Raw genomic sequence first — 25,944 nt, 5'->3', positions numbered from 1 at the left:
TTTAGAGCACCTTTTGGGTGCCCTGAGACTTGGGGAAGATTGGTTTGGTTCACCTGTGGCTGAAGTGCCCCAGACAGAAGCTTTGTTTCCCTCTGTTTAATCAGCCAAGAGCTTAGCTGCATGTGTATGAATATCTGCCTCTCCCACTGAACTTCCCTCTTGGGCTGGGATAGCTTGGGAAGGAATAAATGAAATCACATTCCTTCTTGTTCTGTCTCTCTGACATCAGGGCTTCTATGAGAATGTTATTTCAGACTGAGGTTTCTGGGAGACAGCAGTGAAGATCTACAAAACCAGGTGCACAAAATATGATCAGGAAAGAGTGAGAGGTGAAGGTTTGCTTCACTGAGAAAAGGGAAGGGAAGAGGCATGACAGAAACCATTCAGTATAGACAAGCACTGCTATAAAGAAGATGGTGATGAGCTGCTCTACAAGCCATCCAAAAGCAGCAATCTAATTTGCAACCAGGAAAATTTGGGGTAGGCATTATTGTGAGCTCAGCTGTAAAGACTGAAATTTCCATGATTAGATCTTTTCAGACAAATATGTTGGGAATCTGTGGGTTCTGTCTGGACCAAGCAGATGACTAGATGGCTGAAATGTGCTGGTGTGACAAACACCAAAATCTTCCCTGGAGAGGAAGCCTGCAGATGTTCTGAATTCAGCTGGAGTTGTTCAGCTCCATGGCCACAGACCATTCAGCCGAAAGCAGCAATGAGGGATCACTTTTGTCTATTCACGGTGAAAAATCAAGTGCTCAGAGATAAGAAGCTCTGGTTAATAATTTGTTGGCCTGCCCAGAACTGTGACACTCCTGGTGCTCCTGGTTCACAACTGTGTTTCCTGACAAAGAGATTGGCTTCTCTGTCTGTCGGCTTGATTCATCTGGATGTCTCCGGTGAGTTTAAATAATTCATGACGATGAAAGTTTATTTTTGTGTCATCTCAGAATGGTAATGAGGGTTTGTGGAAGCTGGGAGATGCAGAGGGAAGCAGCAGGGTGCAGCTGCAGCCTTTGCATGGGTGATGTGTTCCCATGATTAGTGGGTCAGATGCCAGGCAGGCAGCAGGAGCGGGGGCTTCTCGCACACTGCCCATCTCAGAGCTCCTGCTCTCAGCTCCACAGATCACCAAGGCCTCCTTCTCCCCAGCCAAGCTCAGGGCACAGCTCACTGTGGCTCTCCTCTGCCTGTACTATAGGTTAACAGGTGTGGGAAGATCAAATATGAAACACTTTGTTTTCTACCTGCATTTAACTGGAAGTGTTTTCATGTCCAGACACTTGATCGGCAAACCTGAGAGCTAAACTGGGGACTCTTCAACTGCTGTGATGAAAATGTATTGCTTGAGCTGAAGCAGCCAAGCTGTGAGACCTCCTGTCTGCATACTGGAGGGCTGATCATGGAATTATAGAATGGTTTGGGTTGGAAGGGATCTTTAAAGGTCATCTAATCTAACCCCGCTGCTGTGAGCAGGAACATCTTCAACCAGGTCAGGTTGCTGAGAGCCCCATCCAGCCTGGACATGAATGTTTCCAGGATCATGATAATTCTACAGCCCACAGTGCCTGGAAGTGGAGAAAGTGGCCAGGAACTGCAGAGGGATTCTTTCTGTGGCCATAAGGGAGCATGGTTGGATATGAAAGAACAAAACTGTACTCCAGCTGAGGTTAACCTAACAAAACCCGTGTGTTGGTCTCCTGTCACCCATTTATAATGGTTACACTCACTGTACCTTTCTGAGAGACCTGCAAGAAGGTTCATGATCCTGTGTGACACAGGGAACCAGTGCACACGGGTTTGGGGAGTGCACAGTGGCCCCAGAACTGGAGGTGCTGGCTTGGCATCAAACCCACTGATGAGGAGTAGATCACACACCCAAATCAGTGGTGGTGGCCCACCCTGGTGGTGGTCAAGTCATCCTCCTGCTTTAAATAGACCATGGTGGGGGGGGATGCTTTGGCACTTACTGAAGTAAAACCTGTAGTGAAACCAATGGGAGGGAGCTCTAGCCTGCATCTTTAGCCTCCTTGCCTGCAATACACTACAGCATCAGCCTGGCTGGGGAGAGCTCTGTGGTCCCTTTGCTAAGCACTCCTGTACAGCCACATTTCTCATTACCTGTGTACTCAGGAAAGCAGATACTCAGTGGAGATTTCTTAATTTTTTCCTCAAATATGTCCTTCTTGTTTAGAAACAGGATGATAGATGTATCTGTGAACCACTTGTTGTTGCAGATGCTGTCAAAAAGCTTCAGAGACTCGTGCATGCGGTTCTGCAATAGAAAGGAAAGATCACATCAGGCCAAGGCCAGCGACCCAGGGATGTTCAACATGTAGGGAAATCTAAAACAACTAAATTAAGGAGGAAAGCAACAAAAAAGAAAATCTACAATATACATAATAAATTTATGTATACATACAGCTGAACATATACATACACAGATACAATCCCTATTACATTTGACATACAATTAGTAACTTAAGGGCATTTAACAATACAGAGCTGTTTTGATTTTGCATAACATTAATTTACAGGATCCCAGCTCATAGAAATCATCATGCACCATGCATGGATGGAGAATTATTTTTGCCCTTTGATCAGATTTATGTGTTGGTGTAGCTCATGCAGATTTTCTAAAATGTTTTCAATAATTTTTCTAAAATGTTTTTTCCACTTTCTTGAATGTGTGCGGCACACAACTGGTTACATTAACCAAGGACTGGTAGATCCTTGAATTAATCTAGAGTTGGAAGCAGACATCAAGGTGACATAATTTTGGAAATGACCTTGCCGTGACCTTTGACTGGTTTTGTTATTTTGTTTAGTGTTTTCTGTTGTTGCGCTTTTAATTTTTAAACGTTTTGGTTTTAGTTCTCTTGGAAGACGGCTCAACAGAAAGTGTCTCACAGAGAAGAAAAAAGTGAAAAAGGAAGAGAAAATAGTATAAAAAGGAAAAACATAACAAAGAACATCTAAGAACAACCAGACTATAAGTCAGGCAGCTACCACTGGTGTTAGCTCATGCCTCTAGAAGAAGATTAGCAGAAGAGCCATACATCCAAATGTACGCACAACGAGAAGGCAGCTTTTTGGTTATAGGTCATGCAAAAAAGGACACGGAAAAGGAGAGAGATAAGAGAAATGGAAAAACCAGACCAGTTAGAGAGTTGCAAAGTCTGCCACATGGGGTTTATGGTGGTGGAAAGAGCTCACGGCAAAGTCAACCAAGTGTCATGTTCCCCGCTGCTTTCAACTCCCAATTCGTTTTTTCTTTTTTTTTTTTTTTTTTTTCTCGGTTCAAGAGAAGCTTCATACCTGCCAAATTTGGTTGGTCTCTCAAATGCTCATTTTTTGGCCTTTGTTTGGCTAGATAAGGTCAGACGGCCGAGGAAAAGCTGTGGAGGTGCCGAGGCTGGCGACGTTTGGCGCCGAGGCCGACGCCGGAGCGCGCACGCCGGTCGCGTGGCCGTCTCTCAGCCGGGAGCCGGGGAGCGCAGAGAGCAGGCGCGGTGAGGATGAAGCACACCCAAGAGTCAGGGATTATCAAAGGCAAAGCATGGTACAGACCAGACCGGCTCCTCGGCTTTTCCAGCGGGATCTCCTTGGGACTGCACTCCCCAAACCCGCCAGTGTGCATAAGAAACCAGTTACAGCCATCACCACAGGGACACTGGAGAGAACAGGGCTGCACGAGAGGGTTTTTGGGGTGGGTGCAGCATGTCCTGTTCCCCCCAGCCCTGGATTTAGGAGTGTGGAGTGGCACCTGAGTCAGCCGGGGGCCTTCACCCCTCTCCCACTCCATTTCACACCTGTGCTGGCATAAAGTTGAGCCCAGCACTTCACTGATTAACACATTTCTTGTCATTGATATGCTTTAGCGTCTACGGAAAGTTTTATATAGATAGAAGAAGCTCCATGGATGAAAGAAACATCTGATTCAGCCCACAGTGAAACAGGACACATGGGATTTGCTGTGCCCTGTCTTGAATGACCACACATTTCCCCACCATTTGTATCGACACATGGGGACGACGCGATCACACACAAACGTAAAAATGCATTTGCTCATTGGGTCTCAGTTGCAACACGTTGCTTATCTGGATCACCCTGTGCCTGTGGGCTGGCTTTTGCTAACCCATTTGGTGCTGGCTGCTGTGGGAGCTCCTGGAGCAATGCTCCCCTTTGCTACTTGTAGTGCCAAAATTGTAACCACATGGAAACCTGGTGTACAAAGGTTTTGTACAGGAGATCCTTGGATACCCAAAGCCTTTGGGAGGAGAGAATGAAGTGGAACGTGGTCAGGGGAACAGAAAGTGAATACAATTATCCATTTTTTAAAGCAAGGTCTCTCAGAGAACATTTTAAATAACATTTTTATAATTCTTGCTGATTTAAATTAAAGTGTGGAGAAACATGGGAATGCTGCTTGTGGGCTAAACCCACAGCTCATGCACAGCAGCCATTAGCCACCTGGGCAGCCTCGTGCCATGGCCACCACACTGCACAGCCCTGGTGGAGAGCAGAAGGGTGAAACTGCTCTTCATGGCATGGGGAGCACCATGGGTGACATTGGGTTTGTCTAAGAAACAGAAGCTGAGGACTTCTGAGCTGGGCTTCATGGTTAAGTGAAGCCAACTTTTCTACAGTTGTACAACTAAGTACGGATCCTACAGAAGTCCTCTTACTTCTCTGATCCAGTTTGATCAATTTGCATTAGTTCCTAACAAATAGTGACTATTAGTGTTCAGTGGTAACCAGAATATAGAATCCCAGAATCATACACACACAGCACAAACCAATACATCCCACTAGAACATGAGGGTTACACTGAATGACCTCTATTCCTTTCAGATTCCAGAAACAAGGTCCAAAGATTCCTAAGGCTGTCTGACCTGGCTTTCTGATCTCTACATGTTGATTTTCCCTCCAGCTTTGCCAGTCAGACAAGTAAACATAATGAACTAATCTGCCAACTCATCCTTATTTGGGTGAGTAATGTTTTTGGTCTTGAAATCCACCTTTTCCTTCCCCACCACTAAAGAGAAGATGACATTATTCCAAAGCCGAAAGATGACATTATTCAAAAGACATAAATTCCTTTCTGTGTGTGGCAAAGGCGCAGAGCAATATTCTGGTGAGCAGGCACAGATGCTTCTGTTGTCATACCTGGATGCCATATGGGAAATGGTGTTGCATTCCAGGAGGGCTTCTGGGAGCCCATGCATGGACACAAGCTGTCCTGGTGCTGGCTAGCATCAGGTATCCTCACTATCTCCCTTTCCTTTCCCTCCCCAACTGTTACTGGTTCAATAGATGTTTGTAGGAGCCCTGCAACTGCTCAGGCAGACCTAGGTGCAGAGGCAAGGATGAGGAAGCAGTGTCTGGGTACCATATGTAAAAGGACAGACTGCTGCTGAAGGAGGAATAAGAAGTTAAATCCCCCATATAATACCCCTCCTCCCAGTAAATCCACAGTGGAAGATCAGTTTAGTCCCTTAGAACTTGGCTGGAGCCCCTTTCTGCTGTGATAGACCAGATGTGCCTATTCTGCTAGGAGGAACTAAAGATTATGCTCCTCATACTTTTAGGTGAAGTGGCACAAATTATTTCACCTGCTTTTGGACCCATCATGCTGCTTTTTCTCACTTTATGTTGGGTCTCTTATTAAGGGAAGAGCTCTTCAGACATTGATTTCTTAATGTCACTTCCTATTTCAAAATCGGTATTTTAAATCCTTACACCGGCAAATATTTCGTACCCCAACAAGAAAAGTAGCCCCAACAACCATGTTACATAGGAGTAACCACTCACCCATGCACATTCAAAGTCCAGTTAACTTCTGCACAGGACAAGAGACAGAATTGCTCATAGCTGAGATCAGATGTCATTGCACAGCCATCACTGATGTGAAGAGCAAACAGCTTTTCACTCAGTGTGAGGGAGAAAGGATGCTGCAGTCAAGACCCTGCCCAGGCAGAAACACACTTACAAAAACCATATTTTTTTTTACCAGAGCATGGGAGGAGACTTGGTGTTTTCTGCAACACCCGGTTGATTCAATATTTTCTGTTTTCCTTGGTGATTAAGTGCTAGCTGTCTCATGAACTGTAAGGACACTGATGGTTTTCCTAAGCACAGCAACTCCATATTCCCCCTCCTGCTTATATTTCCTAAGATGTCCAAGCCACTTTGGCTTGCTTTGTCACTCCTAAGGCAATTTCTGAGCACTGAAATTCCATTTTCCTTGTCCAATGACAGCAGAGAGAGCACAGTAACCAGGTCATGCAGTGTGATCCAAACCAGCAGGCCAACACTAATGCACCAAGGGTTACCAGCACAGAGCCTTCCACCCATCCCCTCCTCAGCAAGAGGGACACAAACAATGCTTGCATATCTTGCCTAGATATGGTTGACCTAAATATCTTAGCTTCAGAGGCAGCAATGTGCACCATCAACATCTCCCTCTCTTGCCATGACTCCTTTGAATTTGTAAAGTAAAAAACCAGAGGATAGTCTCAGTTCCCATGGCAGGTCCCATTCCATTGCTGTTTTTAAAAAAATTCCATTAGGAATTCTGTTTAGAAAGAACAATGGAAATCTACCTTTGTGAATCATCTTCTCTAGTTTTACTGAGTGATATGACTGTCCCTCTCTCTTCCCAGATTACAGAGCTGAGGCTTTTCCTTCTGTAACTTCAGCTTATGAAACAAAAAGATCAGTCACAAATGAGACGAAACAGCCTTGTTATGCAAAGACATAATCCAGGGGAGGTGTTCTGCCAGTTAAAGCAGGATGTTCCCACTGTGTACAAATATGGCAGAGAGCCTGGCAGGTCCTTGTGAAGGACTTGGTAAAGGCACAGGCAGGTGTAATACCTTGAGGGCAGTGCCTTGTGTGTTGGATGGGCTGGGCCGAGGGTACCGTTTTGCCACATGAGCTCTGGCTTGGGATGTGGCTGGCAGCAATGGGACTGATGAAGGCATTGCTTGAATCTCTCTCATGCCTTGTTCCTCTCCCCTGGGAGCTGGGCACACAGGGACACAGTTTAGATTTGCCAACAGCAGCATAAGGTGTTGGAAGCAACGGGAGAAGTTGGATTCAGCAGTACTGAGAGTTTCTGTGAAAAGTGTGATCTTTATGGGTGTATGAGCCTAAAAATCACAGATGCAGAAAGTTTTCTTTATTTTCTTTATGTCTTTCTGATCTGGACATAGGGGAGTACTTGCTTTCCTCGACTCCTGCTGTGTGGCTCTTTGTGACAGGGAATTAGAAAGAAAATACATCCCTTATAAAAGACTGCCTGCCCTTAAGAAGTAGGGACAGCTTCAAACACAACGATCTTGTTTTAGCTGCTGCTGGAGGATGAGTGCTCAATCTTTTGAAACAAAGAGCACAATAACCCACAAAACAACGTTACAAGCATAGAGCTGGTTTTGAATTTTAAGGGCAGCGACAGGTCAGAGAGTGCTTCACCCAGCCTTGTTTAACCAGCTGTTTGGAAAGGATTCTCAATAAACCTGTTTGTGAGCTCTTTTTGGTGACACAAGCTGACCCTACACTTGTCCCACCTGGAGCTTACCAAGGTGAGCCTGTCCTGGTCCACGTGATGCTGACTGCATCAGAAATGCAGTTTCCTCCACCTGAAGTGTGGTTTGACTTACAGAAGTGCAAAAAGCACCTGTGAAATCTTGTGCTCGTTGACAACAGTGTGCTGAGTGCAGGAGGAAAAGCCATTCTCTATCTGCACCCCGATTTAGAAGGGGTTTTTTGGACCCTGATATGCAGTCAGGTTCTTTCCCTCTCATGGCTCCATGCCAGCAATGAAAGCTCTCTCCAAGTCCTTTCATACTCATGGAGACATCTGTACAGCCCCCAAACCTTCAGTGGCTCAACACAGCTGCCAGTGTAGTAAGTGTCTCTAAAAAACGAAGCTGGAGGAGCAGCATCCAGCTCACTTTCTCAGCTGCCTCCTCTTTGTGTTTTCCAAGTGAGAAGCAATAGAAGCTGATTGACGTCATGCAAGCCGGCAGATGTGACGGATGCAGACAGCAAATCAGCTGACTGAGGAGGAGATGCTGCTGCTTTACTGCTGGGCTTTTGGGGAGGCACCACATTGCCAAGGAGGGGGCAAATGCTTGGGGGAAGCGTTTGCTTCCCCTTCAAATCACCTGGGAGGGGCCAGGGTCTGTGGGTGCCACGTTTTCCACCTGCCATTTGTGATGGGGATACAATAGGGCAGGCAAGATCCAACACCACTGTTTTTTCCTGTGCACTGGCCTTGCTCAGGGCTGTTTATTTGGGTTAGGCAGGGGCGTCCTGCCGGTGATGCCGAATGCTTTCGCCGTTTACGCCGAATGTGTAAATGAGCAGCAGCTGCCTCTGCCCTCCTGTTGCTCAGCATCCCCCAAAATGTGTTGCGAACAGGGACTGAAATAGCAAGCAAATGTCAGTGCTGTGCCAGAGCTGCACCAGGCTGCTCTCCTGCTGCAAAGGGAAAGTTGGAGATGCATAAATCCTGGTTTCTGCAGTGTGGCACTTCAGGGGGCAGGCTGAGCTGGCTCTGGGGTGGTGCTGGGTGAGGGACAATCACTGGCAGGGCTCTCCCCAGGAGAGATGCTTTAACCTCCAGTTCAGAGGAGCAGAGTAAAGGCTGACATTTAAAAAATGGCATTGGCATTCAGGCCTTTCCATTTTGTGCTCCATGGCTTTGAATCACAGGCTCTGACTTGTGTAGTTGGGCACCCAAAGGTGACCTGGATTAAAAGCTGCCTTTGGCTTCACAATTTGGGTGTCACAATCCAAGCTATACTTACAGAGCACCTTGCTCTCTACTCATATCTGCTCCTGGACCTTCCCTCTCCCTCTGTGTTCTTCTGTGTCTCCTGGCTGATTTTGCTGCCCAGCTGCAGAGCTCTATAGTGTTGAGCTAATGGCTGGATTTTTCAAATCATGTCAGGAGATTTTGGTTCCTTCCCAGTAAATCCTACTGGGCTGAGCATCCTTCAACGTATCAGGGCCAGGGTCAGAAGGAGGAGACAACTGGGGATTATAAATAGGTGACATGACAGGATGTAGAGTGTCTCAGTCAGTCTGGAGGGAGACACAGTCATGATCACAGAATCACAAGGACCATCCAATCCAGCTCCTGGTTCTGCACAGAACAACCCCAAGAGTCACACCATGTGCCTGAGAGCATTGTCAAAATGCTTCTTGAATTCTGTCAGGCTTGGTGCTGTGACCCCTTCCCTGGTGAGCCTGTTCCAGTGCCTGACCACACTCTGGGTGAAGAACCTTTTCCTAATTTCCAGCCTAAACTTCTCCTTGACACAGCTTCATGTGTTACCAGTCCTGTGACTGGTAATATTAATATCATCCAGAATTCTGGCATCAATATGATTCAAACAACCAGGTGATTTCATCAAAGAGTTTGCTAGAGCTCATAAACCTGGCTCAGAGGCTACAAACCACAGTCCCCCTCGTCTTTTTAGGACAAGACAAATGTTTCCCTTGATTCCATCCTCATCCACAGCTTTCTGCAAGCCTGACATCTTCACCAGCAGGAGAATAAAAAGCCTCAGAAAGACAGAGCTGGCAGGAGCAAGTACTCCATGCTGCTGCTGCAGATGGGCACCAATGAAATCATTACTGAGTCTGAGTATGGCCTCCAATTCCTTTTCATTAGACAAATGTAACTGGGTGCCCACAGCAGTTGTCATTAGTTCCAAAAACATGCATCCCCATCATACTGAATGAATGGTCAGAATACAGCAATGAGTCTTACTGCATCCTGCTTTGTATATTCAATTCACTTGTATTAATTGCACTCTAATACCAGGGAGCACACAGGTTCTTACCAGCTTTATTTCCAGATGGTATTTTGAGCCTAATGTCACAGTGGGAATTCATAAAATCTCTTCTAGAGCAAATTACCTGAGGACTTAAACAGTTCCATTCTCACTAAGGAAAACGAATTTCTGTAGCCTGAAGAAGTAGGTTATATCCCTGGGCTGAGCTCCAGGCGTGCACTGCTGTCCTGCACCTCTGCACCATGGCCTGACTGCTTCCCTGTTTAGACAGGGATACACCCAGCTGTATCCTCTTGCTAGTTATAGGTTCCTGTAATGCATTTTGAGAACAGGTTGGCTAGAAAGGAGAAGCAAACCCTCTGCCGTTACCAGTGTAAGGAAGCATTACCTGGGTATGCAGACTTCGTACCAAGGAATGTGAAGGAGGAGAGCTCTCCCCAGGATTTCAGAGGCAAGGGGACAAAAGCACTTTACTGCAGCACCCCAGGGAGCATTCGGTGATCTCTGAGGAGTTGCTGGCTGTGCAGTGTCCCACACAGAGCTGCTGGGGCCTCCAGGACCCACTTAGACTCACCGTGGTTTCGTCTTCATGGAGCACCTGGTCGTAGCCGCTCAGCGCCACGCAGAAGATGATCGCTGTGACATCCTCAAAGCAGTGGATCCACTTCTTGCGCTCTGACCGCTGGCCCCCGACATCGAAGAGCCTGCAGCACAGGGGAGCATCATCACCACCCACTCCTGCCTAGCTGCCAGGGAACTTGAGCATTCTGGGCATTCTCTGACCCCCTGGGTCCTGGGAGGCTCCAAACACAGAGCAGCGGGTCTTTCACTGCTAGCTTGGTCTTCTCCTCCAGAGCCTGCAGCCGAGGAGAGCCAGGAGGAGCAGCTACAGCAGGGATGTGGGGACCTGTGGGAGAGCCTGAGCAGCATGCTGGGTCCCAAAGGGTCAGTGGAGGTGGAGACCACACACTCTTGACTTATATATGCTCTAAGTACTGTTTGTGTGTGGCTTTCTGTCGTTGTGCCCTCTTCTCTCTACTGGATGGCATCATGAGGGTCAATGTATTGTGTTAGCTACATGTGACTGACCCACTTAAGGGAAAAGATCTGGCCAAATATTTTTACATTTATGAGGTTTGATCAGATTTGGTGGTCAGTCTTGTATTATACATTCCAACAAAGAGGTGTTGTTTGGGTTAGAAGAAGCTGCCATGAACTTCTATCGTACAGGCAGTGACTTTTAAGACAGGATTGCCAAACTTTTCATATTGTTGACCCTCCAAAATGTCTTCTGTGTCTTCTGCAGTGGGAGCTGTCCATGCATTAAGCAGCAATTTAACAACTTCTTCTTTAGGAACTATGGGGAAACCCTGTGATAAATAGTTGTTCTGAAAATTTACTGTACAATTTTAGACTAACCTGAAGTGGAGGTTTTTGAATGTGAAATGGGTTTCTACGATGCCAGTTGTTTTGACCCTGGTTCGGAGGATATCCTGCTCCGTGGGCTGGTAGTCTGCAGCTCCAATTCGATCTAAGCTGTCTAGGTAGCTAAGAGAAGAAGGGAAAAGAAAAAGAAAACAGCTAAGAATAAGACACACATTAATCTTTGTCAATCTCAGATGGATCCTTCAGCTTCCTATTAATCTTTTTCAATCTCATTTTTCATGGCTGAATGTATTGTAGCTAAAGCAAAAAAATATCCTATTCTGGGGAAAAACAAACCTCAGTAAGCTAAGCATAAAATCTGATAGGGAACTGAAAGCAGGAAATTAAGCATGGTGTGTTGTGGGTCCTGCCTGCAATCTGTGAAAATGCACAGTTTTAATATTAACTTGCTATTTTTATTCCCTGAGGAACAAGGGTCCCAATCAGTCCTTTGTGCTGGATTCTGTACACAAAACCTTTTTCTGCTAGGGTTTATTCAGATAAGAGGCTGCAGCATACAGGTCTTGCTCCCAGAACACACAGGTCGAGTCCTCTTTGGACATGCCTCTCTGTGCTGGAAGGGAGGCAGGGCCATGCCAGGCCTGGCTTTCAGTCAGCTCAGATGAAGGGAGATGAATCTGCACAGGTGAGTCACTGCTTCAGTTCAAAACCCAGCACAGGGCTGGGGCTGCACGAGATGCAGCTCTTGGAGAGAATCCAGGACTCAAATGGTGATAATCTGGGAGTACAAACTGGGGCTTTGGGGGAACAGAGAGGATATTCAATTTTCTAAAATTGTTGGACAGTTTAAAATATGTAACTTTATTCTGCTTTGAGCTTAAAATCGATGAACACAGGCAATGCCTCCCTAGGCTAAAACTTGGGGTAGGAAGTCCTGTCTTTTGGCATGAAAGGTTTGTGTAGAGGAACCCAACATCTTTGCACATATGACCACAATCCAGTTTTCCATCCACATTCAAGACAATTTAAAAAACAATTTATAAAGAAAAGAGGAATTTGGATTACCATTTAATATGAATTATAAACATAGACCTGCGTCACACAGCACAGTCTTTCTCACCACCATTAAGCCAGCATGCAGACACTCCAGTTTCTCTTAAAAGGGGTTTGATGTGCATTACAGGGCATAAATGTCCACCTCTGGCCCCAGGAGCATCAATCTAATGCTCTGAGATGCTTTCAATATATTGTGAATATAACAGAGCATGTCTGTGCATGAACAGTGATCTTTTCCTTTGATCCCTGTGCCTGGATGTCACCCAGAGAGGCAGTGGGGCAGGAGGTGTGAGATAGTGTGAGCTGGAGCCATTCACTCAAGACAGCCATGATGTCTATGCTTGACTATCAGTTTAGCTAAATGCAATTTTTTTAAAAAACAGAACATGGATTTAGTCCTGATGAGTAACCAAACCAACCCCCCTCATTTGCTTTGCCATAGCACATCCCATTTGGCCTGAACTTGGCCCTGACCTGCTGCTGGAGATTATATCCCTGCTGCATCCAAACCAGGAATGGCTTTCCATTTGTGCCCTGGAGGGAGTGCACTGAGCCAGGGCTCTGGAGCAGGACACCTGAGAGCTGGGGCTGTGCACTCTGCTACCCAACAAAACTCCCTGCCACTGCCTCTCATGCCTACCCCATAAGCCTGGAACAACAAACAGACAGCCAAACTCTACACTAAGGTCAAATACAATCCTCACCCTGCTCGTATCATGTATTTTTCCTACCCATCATGTTTATACTTTATTTTTCCTAAACAATTCTAAGAATCACGTCACCCAGAGGAAAGTATATAAGCTAAGCAGGCTTATTTTTGTTGTGCCCTTTTTCAAGCATTTAAAGGCATTGTGGTTTTGTGACAGATGCTCCTTTAATAACCCTGTGATGGGCACTGGATGGATGAATGAGGCTTCATTTGAAATCAGATCCTGGGCTGTGACGGCTGAAGCCACGATCACTCATCTATTCACAACTGGTGTCAACTGCTGTTATTTAAGAGACAGCTGCATCTCTTCACAGGGCCCTGCAGACTGAGGCAGCTCTGCAGTGCTGGTATTCAGAGACTCAGGCTCTCTTCTCTCCTCAGGAACTTCAAGGTGATATTAAAAAGCCGAGTTATAAGAGGGGAAATTTTCTTTTCCTCTTGAGGCTGCATTCTAAACCTGTTTAAATCTTTGGCTGCTCTACCCTAGAAAGAGACTTGGGCTGTGGCAGATATTTCCCCCCCTGCACTTGGCTGCAGCTGAGCTGGACCCTGTTGGTGTGTGCAGCCTGTGAAGCTCAGCTGGAGGAGTGTGCCATGGCATGGCTGCCACACTAACACCCAGCTGTGGGAATGGGAGGATCAGCCGGCTGCTGTTTGGATGCTGAGCTGATTTTAGCTGCTGCTTGTTCTCCTGGGTTCCTGCTGGAAGTATCTCTGAGGTTTCACTGAAGTGCTGGTGCTCCCTGCCTGTGCTGCTTGGAAGGACCTGCTGGTGTGAGCCTGAGCTGGGGGAGGATGGTGTACTTTGGGGGTGCCACCTCTTTGGGAACAGGGAAACCCAAGTGGGGGCAAATTGCTACACATGGTGCTGGATGGCAGCACTGCTGGTACACCCTTTGAGCTGAAAATCTCAAACTGTTGTGAGAGATAATTAGTTGTCACAGCCAACAGGCTCTATGACACATAATCCCCTCAGAAGCTGGCATCTGTTTAACCAGCAGAAATAAGAGCACTTTGGAGGCCATGGAGTGAGAGCTCAGCTCCCCCTTCCACGTCAGTGGTGCTGGCACCAGAGCTCTTCCATTGCCCAGCTCCAGGGTTTGCACACTGGAGTGGAAGCATATCTGAAATGACACATCAGCTCTTATTTGCAGCCTGCCTTGCCCTGGATTTGCAGGGGTTAAAAAAAGCTGAAGGAAGGTTAGAAGGTCTGTGAGTGCATGAGTAACCCTCTAGCATTTCTGCTCCTGAGCCAAGTAGTTCCATTACTGCTTATATCTTTTATTTTAAATGCTTTGTTTTGAAGCAGATTGCAGGTTTCTGAGTCACTCCCTATACCATGCTCAGGGAGGTGAAGCCCAACTATTTTATGCTGCTAAAAGCAAAGTGCAGAGGAAATGGCAATTCACAAATACAGGGAGAGGAGATCATTGAACAGAGGCTAAGAAAGGCAGGAGCTCTATACAGGCTAGTTGACAGCAAATAGCTATACACAGTAGTATTGCCCCTTCATTTGCTGTTTCCAAAAGCACCTGGTAGCAGCACTGCATGGAGAAAAGGAACTTTTGTCCAGGTGTCCCATGGGAATGGCTCAGCAGCAGCAGCAGCCTATGTGCAGTGCGTGCACAGGGACCCCTCCTCAGGCTCTTGGCTACCACAGGAACCTTCTCCCAGGACTGTGCTGCCTATGCCAAAAGCTCCACTGGCTGCTTCCTTGGATGAAGAAGTGCAGCTGAGGTTGCAGGCTGTGGTCAAGGCTGGATACCTGTGGCAAAGCTTACACAGACGGACATTCACATCTACTGAGCTTAACGGCAGTAAGATGGTTAAAGGTCTGCTGGGTTTCTCTTGCTGTGAGGGTGACACCTTGGCAATCTTTTTGCATCATCCAGCTGTCCCTGTGCACACCCAAGGTGCTCACACCGTGCTGATGCCACACTCACATCCTCAATGCTCAACGAGCTGCAGTGCAGCAGCAGCCACAGCTGGGTCCTGCTCTGGGGCAGCTCTGCAGGGAGTGGGAGTTGGAGCTCCAGCTCCAGGAGCAAGCCTGGAGACAGCAGCATCTTCCCAGGGGCTCCTCCATCCCAGCTGTCCTGAGTTCTGGCCATGTCTCCTCTGTGAAGGAAAGGCCATGTGTGTGTGGGATACCCCAGCCTTGGTTTGTTGGCTTGTGTTGTATTTGATGAGGAAGCAGATCCCCATTTGTCAACACACGCAGCTGAGTCACTGCTGGGTTATTTTGGACTCTGTGTACTAAGGCACTCAAGGGGCAGCTCCAACACTCTGTCCTGGCAAATGCAGAGTTTTTAATCAAGGTTGTCATGAGCAGGCTCCATGTCATCTAAATCTAAGCAATTATGTAAAGATGGCTCTATCTGAACACTTGCTCATGGATGGAAGGCTGCCTGTATCTGATCTTATCTTCCACCTTATCTTCTTCCTTTCTTTCAATGATGAACACACAATTCAATGTATATTTAGCATTAAAACCATTTAATATTTAGTGACCGTAGAGTAAGGGTAGGAGGATGAGCACTGGATTTAGAGAGTGTCAGTAGTGGCTCTACAACAGAGAGTAAACTCTTGTAGTTTATCTCCTACCAGAGAGCAAAACCACGTGGGCACTGCTGCCTGAATGTGTGATACAGCCTGGTTTGGCTGCCCAGGGCAGCTGGTGCTGGGCAAGTACCCAGAGGTCATGGAACCACGGTGTTTTTTCTGCAGACACTATGTCCAGTCAGATCTGCTATTATATTTGAGGGAAAGGGGAAAATCAAGCACAGCCCACTCTCAGAATCCAGCACCAATCCACCACACATAGATATGATGTCACAGGTCTTAATAATTGTCAGTTATAAAAAGCTTGAAATGTTGCCAAGCAGTGGCATCGTGTCCCTCCAGGAATCAATCCTGTCTGAGGGCAGAGACCATGCAGAGCCCTCCTCTCCCCCTAGCAAGAGCCAGAAGGTGGCACACACTGTTCCTGAGGCATTTCCATGTGGGTTATGGCAGGCAGGGAAAGGCCTTAGGGGATGAGTAACTCATCTGAGAGTAAGAATATTGTCTGGTGTTTTCTCAGTCCAGCCTAGAAAAGGAAGGTCTTGGGAATTTGCTCCTGGACTTTGGGTAATGTGTTAAGTGTTTCTGGCTGTGGTCCATCAACCAATCCTGCCTCCATGGCAATCACATGAATCACATGGCAAGCCCTGCTATCTTGCTGCTGCTCCTCATGATAAATCTCATCTCAGGTCCAACCAGATGAGGCACCAGCATGAAAACTCTCCAGCTTCCTTCCCTTAACTTAATCCAACCATTGAGATGTCACTTCTGGTGCCTGCTTCTTGCAGGCTGCTAACAGCTGGAGTGATGGTCACCAGGCTCAGGGATTACTGGGGTTACTTTCCTTAAAGAGCCTTGCTGGATGCCCTGGGTTTTCATTACTGTTCTCTGGGGAGTGAGGAGGATGGTCCCTGCTATTAAAGGAAGGTGCCAAATCTTGACAAAAAAGATGCTGCGTTCTGATGCATTTTTTATGGTTTTGGCCCTGCACTGAAGCAAGGCTGCACAGGGCTTGTACATCAAGATCAACTTGACAAGTTGATATTAATACTAATGATAGGCAGGAGGAGTGAATAAAAGCAGGTTGGCGTTTAGCTGTCCTACTTAGACTTGCAGTTTTCCAAGGCATGACTGGATCCAGAATAATTTTTAGCATCACATGTGGATGAGAAGAGTCACTAAATAGCAGCTGTGTAACAAAGGTACTTGAGGACATGAGGGGGCTCCAGGTGCAAGTGCTGGCTGGCTTTGCTCACAGGTGGTCAGCTCTGGCCATGTCTCTGCTCCTTACTGCTGGAATCAAAGGCCACTGTGTTATGGTTTGAGTTTGTCATCACAGAGCTCTGGCTGGGGGTGAGGTGGGTCTTGGAGGAAAAGCAAGCATGAGAAACTTACCCAGAAAGGATTTTGGGGTCCTGGGAAAGGAAATGTGAGCTTATCTTTCTGCATTGAAGCTTGAAAATTGGATGGGATGTAAGAGGGGATGAAAAAGGTATTTTTTGATATATCAGAGCCCTTACAAAAGAGAAAAACAACATGTCTGGGTCAGATCAATGACTCACCTAGCTTAGCTAGTGTCCAAGAGCAGATGTTAAGAGAAAAGTACAAATACAGGGCAAGCATGCAGTATTCAGCTTTTCCAGCCTCCAGCAGTTCATATGGATAACAGAGTTTCAAAGAAAAGTGTGATATCTTTATATTTATTACCCCTCAATGATTTTTCTTCCAGAAATTTGTCTAGGCACTTTTTGCAGCAATTTAAGCTTCTATCAACCACATCTGCAGCAAGGAATTTCCAAGCTCAGCTACCCTTGTCTGTGAACAAACTGCCTTTTTCCGGTTTTTAAACTGCCGTGTCAGAGTTTAACTTTGTTAATTTTTGAATGGGAACAGCTGTCCTCTCTCTCCTTTCTATCTCCCACTTTCTCTGTAGACATCTCTGAGACCTCCACAACATCCACTGTGCAGCATCTTTTCTCTGCTACCAAGACATTGCTTAACAGAGGCACTTTGGAGCCTTTTGTCATATAGAAAGGGGTTTTCCTCATGTCCCAAATCCTTTCTGAGATGGAGGAAGGAGGAAGGCATAGCTGCCTTGTTCTACAAGTGACCACCTGTTTTACAGTGCCTCAATCTGATGCTGTTTGGAGAACCAGGCAGTGTAACACCAGGCCCCTGGGGATGCTACACAGGGCAGATATGGTGACCACAGCCCACCAGCAGTGCTGTGATGCCTTTTAGCAGTGTCCTCATCTGGGCAGTGCCACTGTTTTATATAAAGTCTGTGATTTAAATTGTTGTTTAGCTGGCCACAAGGCACCTTTGTTTTATAAGCAGAGGATTTTGACAGGGGCTGGCTCTGTGCGAGCCCAGGATGACGCACGGCTCAGGCTGTGCAAGCTCCTCTCTCCTGGTGGCCCTGCACAGGGGTGTCCTCTGCACAGCAGGCACTGATCAAACTTGGGCTGAAGCAGAGGAAGGCTCAAAGCTCCAGCCTTGCTCCTGCTTTATGTAAGGCTCTGCTTCCTTCTGACACCCAGCTCTGAAGGACAGTAGCTGAGCTGGAAAAGGGATGAGGAATGGTGGGACTTGGAACCCTGAAAGTGAGCAGGATCTGTGCCTAAACCTTTATGCAACACAGTCAGTGGGTTTGAAGCTTTTTTTCTTTGCTCCAGGACTGCTGTTATAAGCTGGCTGACAGTGGAGCTGATGGTTTTCTATACTGTAAAAAGAAGAAGGAAAGAAAAGGAGGGGCTAAAAATAAGCCCCAGGGAGTTTGGGATAATGAAGGGCTTGTTCTGGGAAGGAGTCTTGCTCAGAGAATGCAGGCCCCGTGCTGCAGCAGGGCCCCTGGTGCATTCACAAGCATCTGCTGAGCCCAAACAGGGGAAAGACATCAACTAACCCAGTTTGCTGCATGCACAGCCCTCAGTGAGCACACCAGCACAGGCATGAAGGATTGCTTGCCCCAATGCTCCTTGCATTGCACAGCAGATATTCAATTTGGCCCCAAGGCCAAATGAGCTAATTACTCCGAATTACTCCAGCCCTGGAAAGCAGACAGCTGGGACCACAAATGAAACCAGTCCCACAGAGTTTAACCTTTTGATCAGCCGCTGGCCAGAGATATTCACTGGGGTGTGCACAAAGGCCTGGGACATCTATTTACACACTTGTTGGTGAAGCAGCATTAACATCTCCATTTCTAAGCTGGAAGAAAATAATTAGATATAGCTGCAGTGTTTTGTAGTTCTTGGTGTCTGTCTGCAGCAGGGATAGCACCAGTGAGGGATTTAGATCTAATGCTGCAAAGGAAAGCATCACTTAATGAGATCTGTGTTCTCATATCAGGTAGCTGGAGGATGCCCATGGCTGGATGATGGTGCAATTACGAGGAGTGGGGTAGGTCTGTCGGGAGCTGACTTCAATCAGGGGCCCCATTTATCCACTCACCCTGCTGAGGAAGATGCATTGCTGGTGATGGAGTGGGAATCATATCTCTGGATCTTCTCATCTGTCCATTTTCCTGATCTATTAGCAAGCTATGGGGATTTCTGCTTTCAAATGTCATTTAAGCATCCCTGCCAAAAACCATGGGTACCAAAATTAGCCAGTGCTCTGCCATGGGCAGATGTGACTCATAGGTAGCAAAAGCAAAACCTGGAAATTTTACCCTTGGCTGCACTCTAAAAATATCTCAGTTATCCCAGACATGGGCAGATCTCTCGGGCGTGTAAAATCTGTGCTACGCAAATGGACTTTCTGGTCCTTCTCAGCAGCTGCCAGGCTGAGGCTCCTTCGAGAGCAGCTTTGCTTGTGGTATTGCAGCAGTTTGGTTTCAATCCAGGCTGGATCCAGAAGCAGAGACACGTAAGGAAAAATTCATGGAGTTTCTCATCCCTTTAGAAAATGTTCAGGTGAATCGTTGTCAGAGATTGTTTATAGAATATCAAAACAGCTCCATTGATCTCACCAGGAATGGCTGTCACCTGCTGGACCCCCATCTTTCCTTTCTCCCTCTTCTACTGGCACGAGCAACCTCAGAGGTCTATCAGCACAGTCTTCTGTCACACACCCACTCCTGGGGTTAGGCTCCTGCAGTCCCCCAGACAGTGGTTTGGGTTCTCCCAGGCCTCTGCCGGAGTGGGCTGATCCCTGTGCTCAGCTCAAGATGCATCAGGGACCTTTGCATGACAAAACTGATTTGGGATACTCTGTATGGAACAGCCCAGCCACAAAGCTGCTGTGGCTTTGTGGGAGATGAGCTGAGCACACCACCTCAGAGGCATGTCCCTCCACAGGACTGGGAAAAGCTGTCTGCACTTGAGCTTGTGCTGACTTTCCTCTGTGCCCTGGGGACATGTCCCTGCCAGAAGCAGCCTCTGCTGCCTGCCCACGGACCTGTCAGTGGCCACATCCCTTGGGAGCAAGCCTGGGCCAAGGTGCTGCAGTAAGCCAGGTGGGCAGAGCAGGAGTTCCTCCCTATTTCTGGGAGAAGTTTGAATTGACCCAGGAGCACTTCACTTCCAGTGGGAGGATGGAGCTGGGCCAGAGAAACTTTAGGTCTGGAAAACATCAGTTCTTCCAGACGTGGTGGGCTTTATTCCCAATAAATGCCTTTGGTGTGCTTCCTCTTGGCTGCAGGAGGGGAGGAGAGCACCTCGAGCAGAGGGCTGGTGAGCAAAGCATTGCCCCTGCTCCCAGCTGCTGCAGCACCTCAGCTCTTGCTGAGCAGGATTGATGTGTCCTCCCAGCCTCCCACTGGAGCAGGGAAATACTATTAATCACACTTGCTTTAGGAGGAATGGAAGTATCAAGGGGATAGATGATTTCCCTGAGGACACAATGGGAAGTCTGTGGTGGCACTTGGAAATCCCTTTGGGTTCCCTAATATGCAGTCAGAAGCTTTGACTACCAGAACTTTCCATATTGAGGGTTAGAAACCTCAAGCAATACTCTTCCATGCTTTTAATATAGATTTTGCTCACCTAGGGGCAGGTACTGCAAGGCTGGTAGAAACTGAATGTATTTTATTAAGGCCCACTGCAAGAAAGAAATATATTCCCTACATAAAGAGCAGCTGATAAAACAGTGTTACAATTGATGATTAAATCACAAGTTAACCCAAGAATTTGAATGGAGATAAATAAATGCTTTCTTCTTTTTTTTTTTTTTGGCGAACAAACAAGGCTGAAAATGGATGTTGTCATGTACCTTTCTGCTCCATCCAATATAATTTCATGCATTCCCTTATGGATTTTGAAGAGTTCTGCAGATCAATGACACAGCACTTAAACACAAGCTAAGCAGTAATTACAGATGCATGCAAGATTTATTCATCTGGTGGCACTGCACCAGCTGATGGAAGGATCAGCCGTATCCAATCAATGTTTGAAGCTTCTCAAAATACAGAGGTTTTCTGGCTCCCACTGCAAAGTGAAAATAGAAATAACCTCCTGATTCCCAGGAATGCCTCCTTAGGTTCCATACAAGGTAAGACTGCAGGATGGATCTGGGTCATATCTGCACTGCTGCTTGTCCCTTGCCTCCCCATAAATATTTTCCTTGTGGGATCTTCTTCACATGCTCACTGCATGACCCACTTGTCCCTAGGGCTGAGGACTGGACTGATGGGATTTTAGGCATAAGTAAGGAAAAAGAAGCAGCAGCATTGCAGAGAACCATGGAGCAGGCATGCCCCTGTGCCCAGGCCTGGTGTGCACAGGCAGGGAGCCAGTGTGATGTGTCACACTGTGGAACAAAGGGAGCACCTGGGGGACTGCAGCCAAAGCCACAGAGGAGCGTAATGTGGCACTGCAGTTTTGGGAACACAGGGGAGGAGCATGTGTAAAGCAAGAAACTGGATTCTGTCCCATTTTTCTTCAGGCTTTCCCTGTGGATGTGAGTTATCCATTCCTATAGGAGGTCTCGCCTTCCGTGCAGCAAAGCTGTTTGCTCCCCGCTGTCACCACGGGAGGCCCTGACACACCAGGGAGTCCCAGCTGGGGACTGGGACTTCAGAGAGGGTGCTAATCTACACCTTGCACTGCCAGCCCTGAGTGCAGGTGGGACTGGATTGAGACTGTGGATCAGGAGGTTCAGCTCTTTGCCATGTGTGGGGGAAGAGATCTTCCATCCCCAGCTGTGGTCCCTGGGCAGGGTATGGGTGGTTGAGCTCTTGGGCAGGGTATGGGTAGTTGGGCTCTTGAGCAGAAATGTGCAGCCTTTTTTCCTGAATTTGTTTGTAACTTCTGCATTTGTGTCACTTCTTTGTTTATGCATTTTTGTTCAACAAGAAGGTCCTCTGGGGATTTCTTCATGTGAAGTTGCTGCTTTAACATTAGTTTAATTTGAGCAAAGGTTTTTGCCTGGATTCCATTATCAATTCCCAGCTCTCAGCATCTGCTAACTAGCATCAGCCACCTCTGTCTCTTTCTTTCTCCTGTTCCTGCCCTTAGCATATTTGGCATCACTGCACAGCACACTGGTGCAGTATTTCTCATGTTGGGCACTGCAAGAGCATGGATCTGTTCAACTGCAAATGTTTAAAGTGACATTAATGATGCTCAGTAGGATGTACTGGCTGGTGTTTTCCTGAAGGAGGATTTGGAAATGGTTCTTATGCTATTGCCAAACCTCACATACCAACAGCAATACTGAGGGACTGGGAAATGCTGATCTGTATCACTAAAAGTGGTGTAAAAGCCTCAGAGCTACACTGACTACTCACATGATGTTTCATAGGCAAGGCTTGCAGTTTTAGAGCACTAAATTTCTTTTCAGTCCTGGCTTCCCAGCAAACCTGCTGCTCAGCACTGGGGTCACAGTGTAGCCCAGCAAGGAGGGGGTTACAAGGACACAAAATGCATTGTAAATCTCCAGAAAATGTCTTGGACTAACCACCAAAACCAGAGCTGACACTTCCTCAGCGCAGCTGCATGGTGCAGTTTGTGCCGGGCTTCCCTCTCCCCTGTTCTCCTCCTTCCCCTCCCAGCAGCATGGAGTAGGTGCTGCCTAAAATCTAGGCTCAGAATAATTTCTCCTCTTTTTTCCCCAATAAATTCAGTCTCTGGAGAGTCTCAGGGTGCCCAGGGACCTTTGAGGAGGTTCCTTCTCCAGGCACTCAAGCATTCAAATGCAGTAAATGTATTGGAGGTGGGGAAGGTTGTAAGCATGAGGATTTTGGCACAAGGATGGGTGTTCACTCTGCTGTTCTCCAGCCTCCTTCTGCTGTCATGAACAAGCTGAGAAACCCTGCCCAGAACCTGTGCCCACCAAGCAGAGTGAGTGTGTGCCTGCAGGAGCACCCTAAGAGCCTGAGCTGGGCAGTCGGGGAGGCAGGCTGGGGGGTTACAGGGTTTTCTGGGTGGACTGAGAATACAGAAGTTTTGGGTTTGGATCTGTATCATATGTCTGTAGGTCTGAAGGCAAGGAACATACATGGGGAAGATGAAACAATAGTTCATAGACAGTCTCTGTTATTTTTAGTGTAAAAGGTGTGGATGTATGGACTGATATGAACCTAGCACTAGCTAGTCCCAACTAGTGTGTGGCACAGGCAAAAAGAAAAAAAATATAGGAAAAGGTCAAAAATCTGTCTGCAGTGTATGAGGCCCCCTATGCTGATGGGGCTCATGCCCAGCTTGTATGGTGGAATGGCACGTGAGCAGTGCTGTGGCAGCATCACATTTGTCTGCCTCCAGTTCTGCTGCCCAAATCAACAAGAGTCTCATCTGTGAGTGCTCTGGGGAAAAGCAGGTACCAACAAACCCCTTGTCAGGTTTCCAAGGGAGGGAGGAGGCAGGAAGGGCACGCCTGGCACTGACCCAGCCCTGGAGAGCTGGTGTCCTCCGGGCTGTACTGAAATGCCAAAGAAAAGCACAGCCCCTGCTGCCTGCACAGCCTGCACCTAAATCCCCTGGTGCCAGGCTTCTCCCAGGACACTCCCTTTACCCACCACACACAGGGCACTGGCCATGGCCAAGCATGTGCCCATGCTGCTGAGCCCTGGAGAAAGGACCCCACATTTCCCCTCTTCCCATCCAAGCTGCAGCTCCATGGCTGGGGCTCACTCAGCATCCCAGCCATGCACACAGCCTGGATAAGCAAGACACAAAGTGCTGTTTGCTCCAGGGCTAATTAGAGCTGTTGTGTCAATTATTCTGTGAAAGCATCGGTGCCCTCAGCTCCACGGAGCGAATCCCAGCGCACAGGACCGTGGTGTCCAGGTGCTGGGACTCTGCTGTCCCAGGGCTCCCCAGCCCTGCTCTGCCTGCCCAGCCCCAGCAGCTCTTGCCTCGCTGCGCCGCTCTCGGCCAGCAGCTCATCAACAGCCCTGTGTCATTGTCCCCATCAACAGCCCCAGTGTCATTGTCCCCATCAACCGCGCCGTGTCATTGTCCCCATCAACCGCGCCGTGTCATTGTCCCCATCAACAGCCCCAGTGTCATTGTCCCCATCAACCGCGCCGTGTCATTGTCCCCACCAACAGCCCTGTGTCATTGTCCCCACCAACAGCCCCAGTGTCATTGTCCCCATCAACCGCGCCGTGTCATTGTCCCCACCAACAGCCCCAGTGTCATTGTCCCCATCAACAGGCCCAGTGTCATTGTCCCCATCAACCGCGCCGTGTCATTGTCCCCATCAACAGCCCTGTGTCATTGTCCCCACCAACAGCTCCGTGTCATTGTCCCCATCAACAGCCCTGTGTCATTGTCCCCATCAACCGCGCCGTGTCATTGTCCCCATCAACAGCTCCATGTCACTGTCCCCATCAACAGCCCCAGTGTCATTGTCCCCACCAACAGCTCCGTGTCATTGTCCCCATCAACCGCGCCGTGTCATTGTCCCCATCAACAGCCCTGTGTCATTGTCCCCATCAACAGCCCCAGTGTCATTGTCCCCATCAACAGCGCTGTGTCATTGTCCCCATCAACAGCCCCAGTGTCATTGTCCCCACCAACAGCTCCGTGTCATTGTCCCCACCGGGAGCGTGACAAGGAGCTGCAGCCTGCTGGCCAACAGCACCACGGGGGCTGGGGAGCTCTGCCTTCCCAACAGAGGCTGTGCCACCCTCCCGTCATGGGCACAGATCTGCTGTTTCAAACCCATCATTGCTGAGTCCTGTGATCTGCTGATTTTACAGCTTGTCACAACGTTTGCTACATCCTTGGGTTTTTTCCCTTCATTTTTGTTCTCTCAAGCCCCTCAAGGCTGGATATTAGATGGGCTATTTGCTTAAGGAAATAAAAAAGGGTTTTCCAGCTCTCCTGTTCACAGACAAAAGACTTTAAAGTACAAGCCAGAGGGTTCAGGAAGCAGCAGATAAAAGCAATTTTCCAATGGTTCTCTTAATATATTCTGAAAAACGGAGTTTTAGCTAGGCTTGTGATTGGTTTTGGATTTAACTCCTAACCTTAAAGTTGGATTTTGGATAAAACTCCTAACCTGAGGATGGGGATGCTGCATTCTTCTAGTGGGAAGGGTGAGTGTGTATGTGCACTGTCTGGTCCCCAGGAGGGACTGGGGGGATGAGTGGCAGCAGTTGCACACTCCTGGCAGTCACTCAAAAGCCTTTGGAGCTCTCCTGCGCCCTGGGGCTGATGAATGGCACCACTCTGGCACAGTGGTGTCAGAGCCCTGAGCAGGGCACAGGATGGAGAATGGGATGATCCATGGAAGAATCAAAAACTGTGAAGGCGAGGAAAGGAAGATAACTGGATCCTGAGCACACAGAGCTGATCTGTCCTGCTTAGCAGGGCCCTGTCCTAGGCTGGAGTGGCTCCTCCTGGGCTGTTCACCCCATGGCTGGTGCAGGCAGTTCTGCCCCAGAGTTCCCAATGTGCTGCTACCCTGGACTGCAGCAAATTCCTTTTTCAACTTTTCCTTACAAACTGGGATGATTTCTGGGATAGGACTCGGGGAGGGGGGGCACAGGCAGCTGTGCAGCATCTCACCATGGTGCCTGCAGACCTGTGTGGAAGACAGCTTGCTCCATCCTGGAGACTGCCTCCAAAGAAACCCCTACATTCCTGCCATTCTTTGCCATTTAAGGATTTCAAATGGGTAGCAAATACATGGGGAAAGCACACGCCAGGGCCAGGCTCACCTCCCAGCCTCACAGATGGTGCCAGCCCTGATGCCAGCCGTGTGAGGAGCCGTGGTGGGCTCCTGACAGATTTTCCTGCAGACACACTGCAGAGTCAGGAGGCTGAGAGCAGCCCATGTCCCCACGTGGTCACAGACGATGCTGGGGGACAGGGCTCAGAGCCCCAGGTGCACAGAGCTGGGTCCTGACTGGCTGGCAGAAAGCAGGAATCACACACACGGGGGGATAAATGCCTCACTAGAGATATCCAATTCCCTAAGGAGCTTCTAGGAGCAATGGTTACCCTGAGAGCCTCTCTGGGGCACCCCTCAGCA

General features: G+C 48.0%; 1 protein-coding gene across 2 annotated transcripts in view; it reads right to left on the bottom strand.

Moving 5' to 3' along the window:
* GNAO1 (G protein subunit alpha o1) overlaps nucleotides 1-25,944 on the bottom strand; it is a 141,269-nt gene that overhangs the window by 14,759 nt on the left and 100,566 nt on the right. Inside the window, exons 5-7 of one of the 2 annotated variants that reach the window (XM_036390521.2) lie at nucleotides 11,229-11,357; nucleotides 10,384-10,513; nucleotides 2,122-2,275 (exon numbers count right to left, since the gene is read on the bottom strand). In XM_036390521.2, coding sequence (XP_036246414.1) covers nucleotides 2,122-2,275; nucleotides 10,384-10,513; nucleotides 11,229-11,357 — 413 coding nt within the window. The remainder of the gene's footprint in view (nucleotides 1-2,121; nucleotides 2,276-10,383; nucleotides 10,514-11,228; nucleotides 11,358-25,944) is intronic. The other variant, XM_036390520.2, reaches the window with a different exon arrangement.

This window comes from Molothrus ater, chromosome 12 (genome assembly GCF_012460135.2).
Source record: "Molothrus ater isolate BHLD 08-10-18 breed brown headed cowbird chromosome 12, BPBGC_Mater_1.1, whole genome shotgun sequence".
In the NCBI taxonomy this organism is placed as follows: Eukaryota; Metazoa; Chordata; class Aves; order Passeriformes; family Icteridae; genus Molothrus; species Molothrus ater.
Note: the sequence above shows the minus strand (reverse complement) of the source record. Positions and strands in the feature narration are given on the sequence as shown.